Raw genomic sequence first — 13,768 nt, forward strand, 5'->3', positions numbered from 1 at the left:
GCACATCGACTGGTGAGTGTTCATCAGGACTCCTCGCACTAAGTCGGCCGAAGTGGCCGTGCGGTTAAAGGCGCTGCAGTCTGGAACCGCAAGACCGCTACGGTTGCAGGTTCGAATCCTGCCTCGGGCATGGATGTTTGTGATGTCCTTAGGTTAGTTAGGTTTAACTAGTTCTAAGTTCTAGGGGACTAATGACCTCAGCAGTTGGGTCCCATAGTGCTCAGAGCCATTTGAACCTCGCACTACTGCCTAGCCTAAAAAACCACCATGTGCACGCCACAAGTACCCTGCTATCCGAGTAGCTGTTTCCTTTGTGTTGTGCACCCCTGATCTATCTAGGGGCGTCCTACAATTCCCCAACCAATAACCCAAGTCTAGAAATCTTCAGCCAAGAGCGTCACAGAATCGACGAAGCCTCTGGTTGAGACCCTCCACTTGGCTCCAAACCTAAGGACCCCGTTCCACTCTGGGAATGATGCTGCAAACAGAGAGCTCTGCTTGCACCCCACATGCGAGGCCAGCGGTCTTCACCAAATCTGGCAGCCGCCTGTACGAACTGAGGATTGTCTCAGAACCCAAGTGACAGGCATCATTGGTGCCGATGTGAGCAACTACTTGCAAACAACTACACCCTGTACGCTCGATAGCTGCAGGCGAGGCCGCCTCCACATCTTGGATGAGGCCCCCCGGCAGACAAACTGAGTGCACATTGGATTTCTTTCCAGCCCTGTATGCTATTTCCCTAAGGGGCTCCATCACTCGCCTAACACTGGAGCTCCCAATGACCAGCAAGCCTTTGCCCCCATGTGCCTGCTCGGGCTCTTTTGAAGGAGCGGCCACCTGCCCACTGACAGGATGAATGGGCGAGGCCAGCCGGCCATCCAGCCAGCCTCCACATTGGCCCGCCGCCTCGAGCGACGCGAACGTGCTGCAGTCCGCCACTCACCCTGAGATGAGGGCGGCCCCAACGCGCCGGGTACACTAGAAGGTGCCTCGGCGGCTGAGTCAGCGAACACAGCAAGTGACACCTGGGGTGTCTCAGGCGACACGCCAGACCCTCCGCCGTCGCTGCACCTCGAGGCAGCAGCCTGAAGGCTATCAATAAGCAATATTACTCCTCTCAAATACGAGTATAGGCAAGGATTTTATGTAATTAAATATGCAAGCGCACAAACACTCGGTAAGAAATTAAGAATCAAACTACCAAACAAATATGAAAGCTAAATATGCGACTCACTACTGCACTGCTGCTGCACTGACACTTCACCAGTGGCTGCTCAAGGCTCACTGAGCTGTGTCAAAAGCGCACTGGCTGTTCAAACCAAACAACTGAATAACGACTCCATGACTTATGATTTACAGAACTGAGAGAAAGCAAAAGCGTACCTTGTTCATAAGTGGGTTCATAAACTGTTTTACAATGTTCATTAAATAAACGTTCTTAATCTTGAAATAGTTGGCCGTATTAAAGTGCAAAAATATCGTTCTCCTTGAGAAGATGTGGTATTTAGAAAGAAGAAAATCCACTGGATAGTGTGGAAAGACTCCCAAATATTTTTTACATGTGTATGTATGCAACGTATATAATTTTCTCTAGCTATTAAATGTCATTGTTTTGAAATATTTGGATGACACTTTCCCTACGGTTTCTCTTCTCAGCAGTTTATGATGCAAACTAAATGAAGATCATCCTTTATAAATTTGGTTTTGGTAATTAATAAATTGCATTATTGCTAGTTGCTTAATGGGAACTTTCTGAACTTCCCTTTGACTCAATTAAGAAAAATAAAAAATAATTTTTTACAAGGTCGCAAAATGTTTTTCAGCAATGTAACTCATGACAAAAAGCGAATTGCTTGAAGATGAATTTAAAATTGTGATAGAGGCATAGTTGAACGTAAAGGCGTTCTGTAACACATATAAATTTAAATATAATGAAAAGAAAAATTGGTCTTATATCACAAATGTTACATGATGAAACCAAATTGGAGCTTACGTGTTACAAACTAATTTGTTGTCCATGTAATTTGTGGAACATACGTAATCATGTGATGAATATTAGATAAGCAACATCTGTGTACTAAGATTTATGATTTACCTGCAAATACATCAGTTTCATTTCATTCATCGCACTCGACATTTTACGAAAGCCACAAGAAATCAATTTGAATTTAATTCTGATAGTGTATTCTCACTTGTATCATGGAATGTGTCTTATAATCTCACTATCATTTTCGGTACTGTGCTTATCGAAGAGATGTCTTGACTTTCCATATAACGTGAACAGGCACCTATTTGACATTTCATAAGCCTTGTCCACACACAACGATCTGTCTGCGCAGACATCGGCGCAGATGTCTGTACATGCAAAAGATCGCTGCAAATGTGGTGTGTTCACACGACACAAACCCCAATCTACTACTCGCCTGCCATCTGTCGGTATAGAAAAGAAATATCAGTGGCAAGCGACTACGCTCCCCGTAAACGTCAAAAATTTAATTAAGTTATTTTGAAATACAGAAATGGAGGAAGTTCTGTTGTGGTCTGTGTTCGCAACTTGTGTTGCAAGAAACATTCAAACCAACCACAGGAAACAGAGAAAGCGGTCAAAATGGTGTAGACAGTGGCTGCTAAAGCGAAAGCAGTTTCTTCACGTAAATTTACTGCGAGAGTTGCGGGGCGAACCTAAAACATGGACAAATATATTCATGTTTCTTTTTATAACAGCAGTTAATTTTCTATTATGTTTGCACACAAATATATTATTTTGAATAAACCTTTGATAAACGTATGTGAAATATATTGTTTTACATTACCTCGTGTTCCATTTCCTCGCACATTGACACTCCAATTTCATCTTCAATTGTACTCCTGCATGGTCTTGGCGTTTCTTGATCACTAAGAAAGCCAAGCAGATGAAAATACTACAACGTTGGGTGGTATACTTGATTCACTCCTACACCAGATCTAGATTTCTGAACTTTGGATAACTCTTTTCGGTTAACAGTTCGCAACGAATTTTTTTTATTACTGTTTCTCTGTTTGCCGAGGCGTCAACTGCCCGCAATTTTTCAATTAGAACATTGTATGCTGCTGTCTTTTTGTCTCGGTCACTATATTCTTTACTTTTAATCTTCCACAAACATGGGTGGTTTCTGTATATTTCAATGAATTCACTTACAAACTCTCGAGAACACTGACGAATATCAGCCATTTTAATGTCCTGTGCACACAAATACAAACACTAGACTGAGCAAACAGCTGTTTCGCGCCAGATTTGCGACGATCTCCTGTCCACACGCTCCAACTTGTCTGCGCAGATGTGGTTTGAACCGACAGATTTGAGAGGTTTCGCTCAAACCTCCAACTCCAACTTCCAGGTTTGCACACACCTCAGGTTGGTGCAAATCTTCCGTCCACACGCAACGATCTGTCTGCGCAGATGTGATGTGCGCAGGCATTTGCGCAGACAGATAGTTGCGTGTGGACGGGCCTATAGCCTCCCGTTCCGCTGAAGTCTGGAGTGAGTCGACTAGGTAAAATTTGTGTCGCCAGCGACATTGCGTTTCGTGGTGTTGGCAACAGTGTAGTTATTTTGTCTTTACACGAAGCGTGGTGTGTGAGCGTGAGAGGAAGTTGTGAACGGAGAAAGAAATCCGTTAATAGTGTTGCCATCGATTTTTATTTTGGACTAATAGGTGAATATTGTTTTAGTTGTTTTCTTGGTTTTGGCTATTGTGTTACTCGTAGGCACAAAGAATTCAAAATTCCTTGTAATGCCGAGGTTTAATGAGCAATTGCATGTGTCTTGCAGCTCAACATGGCGAAGCCGAAAGGTGAGAAGAAGAAATCGGCTATCAACGAGGTAGTCACTCGAGAATACACAGTTAATTTGCACAAACGGCTTCACGGCGTTGGTTTTAAGAAGAGAGCACCTAGAGCCATTAAGGAACTTCGAAAATTCGCTGTTAAGCAAATGGGCACCCCTGATGTGCGAATTGACACAAGATTGAACAAGCAGGTGTGGTCCAAAGGCATAAGGTATGTATTTTAAATGTTATCTTGTTAGACTTTTAATATTCTTACAGTTTGTTCTGATAGTTTCATTTAATAATGTAGATTTTCGGACTGGTTGCACAAGGTTTTGTTATTCCGAAGCGTGAGGAACAGATGTCGAATTGTATTCTTTGTGTTCGTTGTCGAGTTATCCTTTACAGAAAATTAATCTTCTCAAAGTATGAATATGCCGATGATTGGTGTCAGGGTGTGTGTGTGTGTGTGTGTGTGTGTGTGTGTGTGTGTGTGTGTGTGTGTAATGATAGTATTTGGGGAGTGATTCTCCAGACAAATCATTTAGGTGCTGTAATTAAATTAAATTTCTTACTTAGTGTTGTCTACTGTGAATGTTGGGGGCCAAATTGGTAACTTCGTGAAATCTTTTTTCCTGGACTATTAGTTGTTCAATTTATTACTTCCCTGAGACAGAAGTAACTGTGTGTTGAGCCGTCACTGAAGGGTTGGATGTTTATGATGAGTATTGTTGTGTGTGTTATAATTGGGTGCTTATGGAATTATATAAAAAAAACCTGTTGTTGCTTACAGTATGCAATTCATTTTCTCTAGAATGCTGTTGGTTTCCTCCTTAATTCCATTTGAGTCATAGATTTTCAAAAGTTTCTTGTGAATGGTCAGCTGGATAGTAAACCACAAAACTATAAGCAGATCACCTGTAGTTATGATAGGGTAAAGCAGCTTGCAAATTATAAATGTAACATTTAAACCATACATTCATGGACTGCAGAACCTTCTGGGGAAGGTCTCAGACTAGGAACAGTGGGCACTTAGTACATGGAATAGGGGCTAGCAAGTTGATAATGTATTGGGAAGCAGATTTGAAGAAAATTTTGAAATCGTGTGGGCTGAGATTGAATGTCTGGATTGGTAACAACTATAAAAATGTATTGAATATAAGCACAAATTTTGTAATGACAGCTTTGGAAGAAGTATTCATTGAACTCTAAAGCAATGCCGTTTCTGTTGACATGTCAGAACTTTCCTCTTTTAATTCTACATCAAACTTTGAGATTACTGAAATTGATGGGAGCCCAGTTTTGTACATTGTATAACTGGCCCTCTTGTAGTATCGACTTATTGTTAGTTACGTGAAGCACAAGTTGTCTTGCAGGACTGGTAACAGTTGATAATTCCGAACAATAGAAGGGCTACAGGACAGGTGTGCCGCATTATTTGTTCAGTTTAAGGTGTAATTACAGACACAACAATTGGCAAATTTGCTGTACTGCACCTGCACAGCATCTGATCTTCATGACACCATTGCTCTGTTAGTGTTGGTGAAACACACATCAAGTCTGTTGTCTTGTGTGGTCAGTTATATAGCTAGTTGGCAACACGGTTTCCTAAACACCATGTCAGATTCCAACATTCAGAAACTAAAGTGTTGTGTTTCGTAGTTGATGTGTACCAATTTCTGTGACTAGGAAATGTCGTGCTTAGAGGCACTGACATTTGAAACATCTACCAAAACCACATTTGTTCTTGGTGCAACATAACATAGTAAGTCGGAGAGGTCATGTCAGTGTATAAAGGTGTTACCATACCTTCCATCTCTCTCTTTACAGTTACTATGGTAATTAAGAAACTTTTAAAGTTCCATAGTACAAATTGTACACTCGTTCATTCATAAGTCAAGCTAGTTTCAGATAACATATACAACTAGACATCATTGAAAATTCTTCTGTTTCGTTGACCACATTATCAGTATCAGCCACTGTTGCAAGTGGCCTTCTTCAGGGCTTCATGCTGAGCTGACTTCAGAGAGAGAGAGAGAGAGAGAGATATTGATTTTGGATTGTTTATGGTAGTGGAGGAAGTTGTTAATGTAATTTGATATGGTGCTTCAGGATAGGAGGCAGGGTTTTGGGTCTTGTTTATTGGTCTGTTATTCCTTGTCATTGGTGGATAAAGATATGGTTGAATGGAGTTTACGTAAGGTTCGTTTGAGCAGTTACCAGACAGGCTGTACTGCGCATGCGCAGCTACAATGACGTAGGCAGCCCGTGCTTGGCGCTTGCTCTGCTCATACACTTTTTGTCGCATTTCTGGTGGAATTTCGTGCATGGTGGGGCATCACGTGACCATGTGCAGCCCTGCAGCATGTTGTTGAGAGGACATAAAGAGTTCTACTTAGAGCAATTGTTTTATCATATCCCACCCAGATAAAGGATGCAAATAAAGAAGCAGTTCCTGGCAAAATATCATTTCAAAATTACTCTACAGCTCGAAGTACCATAACATTTTGCTGTGGGGTGACTTTGACAGATTTTTTTAAAATTCGTACTCTGCAATATTGTTATGTAGCATTTCCAACAGGTTTACATCTACGCAGCACTGCAGAAAGGTAGTAGGATGGAATACAAATTTCTAGCAAAAATAAATAAATGAAACGGTTTCTTGTGTAGATTACACTGGAATAAAGGACAATAAATTTCATGACTACTTCAAAATGTGTAAAAAAAATTAACAAGGTTGCCTGTGAGGCAAAGAAACTGTGCAACTGACGGTTTATATTCTACTCAAGGTATTAATATGAAGCCATGTGGGGAGTTAAAACGATAAAACACGGTATGCTGCCAGTCTACATTTTAGCATAGAATGGCATTCTACAAATTTAAGACATAAAACACAACTTAAGAACTAACTTAAGGCCTAGAGGAAGTACTAGACAAGTGTCTTGTGATCGAAAAACACTTTCACAGAAGGCAGATTTGAAAAATTCTGCTACAGCTATCATTATATTTGAAACAAAATATTTAGTTCAAAACTACTGATCAAATATGCCTACTTAGCTTCAAGTAAATGTTAACGTATGTTTGTACGTATATAGCATTAAGAGATCTTAGTGTCATAAAAGGAACAGGACATCAGAGACTGCTCAAACAGCATCGGAATTTTGTAAACCATACTAAAATGCTTCATTCCACTCCAATTACACTTTTCAATGTGGTTTTCGTGATACCAATTTTCTTGGAGGTACAGTACTGTATTCTCATGTTTGGTTCTTTATTATGGTATAAAGTCATTCGTCCCAGAAAATGAAAATTTTCACTTGAAATTGAACGAAATTGAAAGTAGATAATAGTGCGGAATGGAACACTTCGTTTCAAATAAACTGCCTCAGCGGAAAAAAGTAATAGAACCAAATTTCTCTACAAAACTGACAGAAATAGCTTCATTAAGACATTAATGGTTGATTGCTAGTAACGTGGAAATAATATAAAATCATAAAATTGAAACTACTAACTTTTTTTGCTCTTTCATGGTTATGAGAATGTATATTAATTCACTTGATGGCTCCCGGCCACAGAAATCTGTTCTGTTTTCATTTGACGTGGGAGCTGTAAACGAAGAGACCAGCAATATCATGAAACATACACACGGGTCACGTGTAGGACGACTCCCCCACTATAACTCAGCTTGCTCTGCGCATGCGTGAATCTGGCAGCTTGGGTGCGCTGGAAAAATTTTTCCAGGTAGCATCTGGCTACTTGCTGCTAGTGCTCATACAGTAAACAGCCACACTTCAAGTGGCCAGAAGCGGGAGAAAGGCACTGCGCATAAGCGAATTCAGCTCTGCGCATGCGCACGAGCCCGCTGGCAACTGCTCATACGAACCTATTATTTCTTGCCATTGGTGGAAACAGGTGAATTAGAAACTGGCAGTAACTGTGATGTTGCGCTGTTTACTTCACATGGGGGCTGCAGTGTGCCTGCGCTCTGTATACATATGACCACTGTGGTATCCCTGGCGTAGTGCTGTCATTGCAGACAGCCAAGGTGCGGCGAGCCTATACCCGTACTCTCCTCATGTTGAGGGGGTCGCTTTGCTATTTCTATCACACTGTAATCTTCCTCCTCATTGTAAATGGCTGTTTGGCAAGTATGTAAACTTCATGGAATATTACCTCTTTATCGCACGCATCGTGGTGTTCCACCACTGACAACTTGTTACATTGCCCTTGTTGGCTATATCTTCAATGCTCCGCAGTTCATGTGCTGATGGGCCGCCCTGTCTCGCCTACATAAACCAGTCCACATTTGCAACTGATATCATAGACTCCTGTGGTGTGTAGCTTGTCGACGGCATATTTCATTGAGTTTAAAACATTTTACTTTGTTATTGCTCTGGAAGATTGACTTGATGCCAGCTCAGTGGAGAATTTTGCTCACACGTCAGTGACCCCATGTACTTACCATAATAGGGCTATGTTCCATGCTTCTTTCTGCTCTTGCCTTCATCCCTTGTTGTCATAATATTTTTGTCTATCACATTGTTGCCGTAACCATTGGCTCTAGAAATGGATTTCAGGTTTCGTGTTAATGATTGATAAGCACAATAATTAATGCTTGTTTTGCTAATAACATTGAAATCAGGTCGGAGGATTATGAGGAGTCACTGTAATAATCTGTGTTACTTTAGTTTAACAAAAGATGAACGTATTTAAATGCACTCGACAGCTTGCAGTCACAGAGATCTGATTTTTCGTTATTTGTTTACTGTGTTGTGTCTCTCTGTAGTGCATTTAGTGTTGTGGCCTTTTCTCTGTGGAAATGCTGGAAGAATTTCCTCTGACTAGTCCTGATGATCCATTGGCCAGTCAGAAATGACCCAAGTAGAAACTCTTCATCAAATGCAGTCAAATGATCCTGGCTTGTCTGTTTATGGGCTCAAAGCCACAGTGCAGAACATTTCTGGAATTAATGAACATTTCTAGAGGTGAAATGTTTGTCATACTGTCATTAATATTATATAACATTTTGTGCTTGTGCCTGAAGGCTTTTTTGGGAAATAAATTAACGGTTTGGTAGACATGACAATGGGTTCTGTAAGCATTAGTCATGGGATACAATAAACTAAAGTGCGCTAATGGGGCACTCTTCTGTTGCATGCTGGTGTTGGCAATTTATCATTGTTTGTAGCCAATCAGGTGACATTGCCTGGTAGCAAATAAGAATCGTTCAATCTTAGTCTTTATTGCCACATATATTTGGTGGTTTTGTCCCAAATGTCATGATTTCCAAGGTTGTTGTTAGGGTGGAACCTAATAAATAGCTAGCTTCATTTATGGACTGTCGGAAATTACAGATGAGCAATGTGACTGGCAGCTCTCTTCACATTTGTGATTCATTGTGTTTATTTCCCATTGTCCATTATGCGAACTGTCACCACCAGAGCATGCAACGGAAGAGCTGTAGTATAAATGTACACTGTGTGATCAAAAGTACCCGGGCACCCCCCAAAAACTTGTGTCCTTCATATTAAGTGCATTGTGTTGCCACCTACTGGCAGGTACTCCATATCGATGACCTCAGTCATCATTAGACATAGTAAGGAAGCGGAATGGGGCACTCCGCGGAACTCACTGACTTCAAATGTGGTCAGGTGATTGGGTGTCACTTGTGCCATATAGACATGGGATTTCCACACTCCTAAACATCACTAGGTCTACCGTTACCGATGTGATAGTGAAATGGAAACGTCACGGGACACGGACAGCACAAAAGTGTACAGGCTATCTTCATGTGTTGACTGACAGAGACCGACAGTTGAAGAGGGTCATAATGTGTAATTGGCAGACATCTATCCAGACCACCACACAGGAACTCCAAACTGCATCAGCATCCACTGCAAGTGCTATGACAGTTAGGCAGGTGGTGAGAAAACTTGGATTTCATGGTCGAGCAGCTGCACATAAGCCACACATGATGCTGGTAAATGCCAAACAACGCCTCACTTGGTGTAAGGAGCATAAACATTGGACGATTGAATAGTGGAAAAATGTTATGTGGAATGATGAATCACGGTACAGAATGTGGCATTCCGATGCAGGGTGTGGGTATGGCTAATGCTCGGTGAACATCTTCTGTCAGCATGTGTAGTGCCAGCAGTAAAATTTGAAAGCGGTGATGTTATGGTGTGGTCATGTTTTTTCATTGAGGGGGCTTACAGCCCTTGTTGTTTTGCATGGCACTATCACAGCACAGGCCTACACTGATGTTTTAAGCACCTTCTTGCTTCCCACAGTTGAAGAGCAGTTGGGGATGGCGATTACATCTTTCAACACAGTTGAGCATCTGTTCATAATGTGCGGCCTGTGGCACAGTGGTTACACGACCATAACATAACTGTAATGGACTGGACTGCACAGAGTCCTGACCTGAATGCTATGGAACACCTTTGGGATGCTGACTTCGTGCCAGCCCTTACTGACTGACATCGATACGTCTCCTCAGTGCAGCACTCCTTGAAGAATGGGCTGCCATTCCCCAAGAAACCTTCCAGCACCTGACTGAACATACGCCTGTGAGAGTGGAAGCTGTCATCAAGGCTAAGGGTGGCCCCACACCATATTGAATTCCAGCATTATCGATGGAGGGTGCCATGAACTTGTAACTCATTTTCAGCCATGTGTCCGGATACTTTTGATAACATAGTGTAGCAGCTATACTCGCTCTGAATAGTTATGGAATCCAGGAGATTGTAGATAGCAGACTCCATGTTCATACATAACTTCTTCACTTTAAAAGTTGACTGTCAGTTGTTAGGGAAAAAAAATACATGTTTAAGAAATATTCAGGCACACATGATATTGAAGACCCCACGGCAAGGTTGGTTCTTCCTGGGGAGAAATTCTCATAAACAGAAATAGTACATAGGTTTGGAACATTCTTTAGATTTTGTTTAAAATACGTGTTAGGGTGTATGTAAGAAGATATTGATAGCTGTAAAAATGGTTTGTTTTAAAAATTGTCACATATGGTGAGTATTTTATAGATTAAATCCAATACTGGTAAAGAATGTTGACTTTCACACATGTGCTGTGTGTGTGCTGGGAATGTCACCCACAATCTAAAAATGCTATAGTATGTTTTCCTAGATTAATTAATTAAAAAGTTATGGCATTATTTATGTGTTTAATTTTCAGTTTAAGTAATTTACAATAATATTTGAAATATTTTAAGTCGAAAAGCTTAGTTTAATATCTGCTTGATATTTATTAAAATAAAGAAATTGCTTTTACAGGAATGTTCCATTCCGCATGCGGGTTAGACTGTCGCGACGGCGGAATGATGATGAAGATTCACCAAACAAGTTGTACACTTTAGTTACTTTTGTACCTGTTCCATCCTTCAAGGGATTACAAACAGAAAATGTTGATGCCAGTCAAGAATAATTTGGTTGGAAGTTATAAAATATTTGTATATTAAAATAACTCTGAAACTCCAGTGTTTCATTTCAAAATATGCCCCACAGAAAACCCTAAAACAGCTTCATTTCGTATTATCATTTATCATTGTAGTGATACATGGCTCATTGGGTATGTCAATGCGGTATGTAAAATTTACTTGAGAAATAGGTTGATGAACATTTTTAGTTTTTTCAATTTTCTTAATTTGGTGGAAGGCTGTTACTGACAAAATGGATTGTACTTACAAGTAGTTTGCTTTTGTTAAAGTGAAATAGACGCACATGATTGGACATATTAAGCTTCAGAATAGAATAAGTGATGGTCAGGAAGTGTGACTCGTATGTTGTTGATATCACCTCAAGGAGCCAGTAGTAGAACTGTAGGTAATCTGCAAGTATCAAGGTAAAAGGTCTTGTTTTAGCAAGAAGTTCCTGTCTTTCTAATTAAGAGCTTTGTTTGATTTCTTTGACAACTTTGTTGGTGTAGTGCAGATGGTTATCTGGTAGTCCTGTTGTCATGTAGTTGCTCTGTGCATAATGTAAATAAATTCTATGCAGTAGAGATTGTTGAGCAATTTGGAAAACAAGGGAAGAGTGGAAGATATAGTTGGGTGTGAATCTGAAAGGTCTTCACAATTTTCATTCAGGGTTTGTATGGAGAAACTTTAATGGACATACGTTACTGTGCCTTACAAAAAGGCTTGTGAGTTATTGGTAAAAGAATTGCAAATAATTTTACATATATGCAATTGTGGGGTTATACATGCCACAATTAAGCTCATTTGTGGGAACTGGTTATTTTAGACTCCATTTTGGAGGAGAGGGGGTTTCAGTACGCATCTGTTTGAACAAAGTTGCAGTTGGAAAACAGTAGACAGCCAATAAAATAGAGAAGTGTTCAAATAGGGAACCTACAGATTAATGTGGTGGTACAACTCTTGATACACGAGACATTACAAAGTCAATCACAAATTTATTTTTAAGAGTAGTGAAACATGTATTTGAAGTAATATTGTCGAGGGTATTTGGCTTGTAGCTGAGATATCACATGGATCTTGCAAGACTTGAGTAACTACTTGTTTTTCAACGCAAAGTCAAACCAGATACTTCCTTCACTGTGGATACTTTGGATTCACTGATCTGAACCAATAATTTTGCTTTCCTTTTGTCAAGCGTGTGGAAAAAGTTGTTAGGTGATAGCTTGATTTGTGGAGAGTGAAGAGTACCGAGAACCACATGAAAGTAAGAATTATTATATTTAAATTGCAGCCAATGGCTATTCACATTTACACATGAAAAATTAAGTTTCCTTGCTGCTCATTGTTTTAATGAAGGGTCGTTAACTTCAGAGATATTGTCTATAGTGTAATATGAGGTCTGTGAGAGGTGGTTTTGCTTTGTTTGGTTGTGAACTCAACAAAGCCAGTGAATATATCAGAAGTTCTTAAATTGTTGTCTGTCTTTTAGAAGTATATTCAGAGGTCATGTAAGACTTCCAGCTAGTTGCTATTATGTGGACATGTTAAAGCAGATAGCTTATATTGATAACTCGGCTACCCATTAGTTGTTTAGCACTGACTGCTCCAGGTTGCTGGCTGCATTATTCTCAAGTAGTTTGCGCATTGGAAGCTGTGATAAGCATAAATTGGCACTAGCCACTGTAGTTTATACTTCTGTTCTAGTTGCGACAGAACCGTTATGTTTCCTTGATACTGTGGTGGCTGTGATACTCCATAGATTTAGTTTCAGTTCATCTCCGCAGAAGATGATTCCAGAGCTGCATAAATATATTTAACAGAAATACTGTAATTTAAATGTCTGTCTGGTGTGCTGTCATTCAGTTGGAAGCAATGACTTCGCAATGACTTCATACTGGAGGAACACAGTACCAAGTTGTTGACAGTGATCAGTGTGGTTTGAAACAATGGTATAAACTTTGATACAGGAGTATTAAAATAGAAAACTTTTCAGGGCAATTCTAATTTACCTTGGCTACATGAAAAAATCACAAATACATGAAATGTGTTCGCTGTTGTAAATATGGACAATCATCATCTGTACAATGGAGTGATGAAAATTTGTGCGGGACCGGGACTTTCCGCTTATCGTAAGCGGTCACCGTGCCATTAGGCTATCTGTGCATGCTTCATGACCAGACACAAATTTCCATATGTTGCCAACCATGTCTACAACCTGCACTCACACATCCATTATGTATACTCTTGTTCAGGGAAGAAATTTTTATTGAAAGTTGCTTGCCCAGTGTTTGTAGATAAATGCAGTATTGTGCCTGCTACATTCAGAAATACTATGCAGTGTTCCTTCAGACAGGGCATGCATGTCTGAAGGAATGACGCATGATACTTCTGGACAACACAGATTTGGTAGTCTCATGTTGTTTTTGTTGTTTTCAGTCCTGAGACTGGTTTGATGCAGCTCTCCATGCTAATCTATCCTGTGCAAGCTCCTTCATCTCCCAGTACCTACTGCAACCTACATCCT

General features: G+C 40.3%; 1 protein-coding gene across 1 annotated transcript; it reads left to right on the forward strand.

Annotated features, from left to right (window-relative positions):
- The first annotated feature begins 3,539 nt into the window (after positions 1-3,539).
- Positions 3,540-11,299, forward strand: LOC124804877 (60S ribosomal protein L31). The gene is made up of 3 exons (XM_047265242.1): positions 3,540-3,698; positions 3,815-4,041; positions 11,102-11,299. Exons 2-3 carry the CDS (start codon positions 3,821-3,823, stop codon positions 11,250-11,252), a joined length of 372 nt encoding a protein of 123 aa, XP_047121198.1. The 5' UTR covers positions 3,540-3,698; positions 3,815-3,820; the 3' UTR covers positions 11,253-11,299.
- The last annotated feature ends 2,469 nt before the right edge of the window (positions 11,300-13,768 follow it).

This window comes from Schistocerca piceifrons, chromosome 7, assembly GCF_021461385.2.
Source record: "Schistocerca piceifrons isolate TAMUIC-IGC-003096 chromosome 7, iqSchPice1.1, whole genome shotgun sequence".
NCBI lineage: Eukaryota > Metazoa > Arthropoda > Insecta > Orthoptera > Acrididae > Schistocerca > Schistocerca piceifrons.

Bases quoted from the DNA above. Each gene is read 5' to 3' on its own strand.
- LOC124804877 (XM_047265242.1), top strand. From the start codon at position 3,821: ATGGCGAAGCCGAAAGGTGAGAAGAAGAAATCGGCTATCAACGAGGTA. The intron at 4,042-11,101 runs GTATGTATTTTA...TTGCTTTTACAG, and splicing joins GTGTGGTCCAAAGGCATAAG to GAATGTTCCATTCCGCATGC.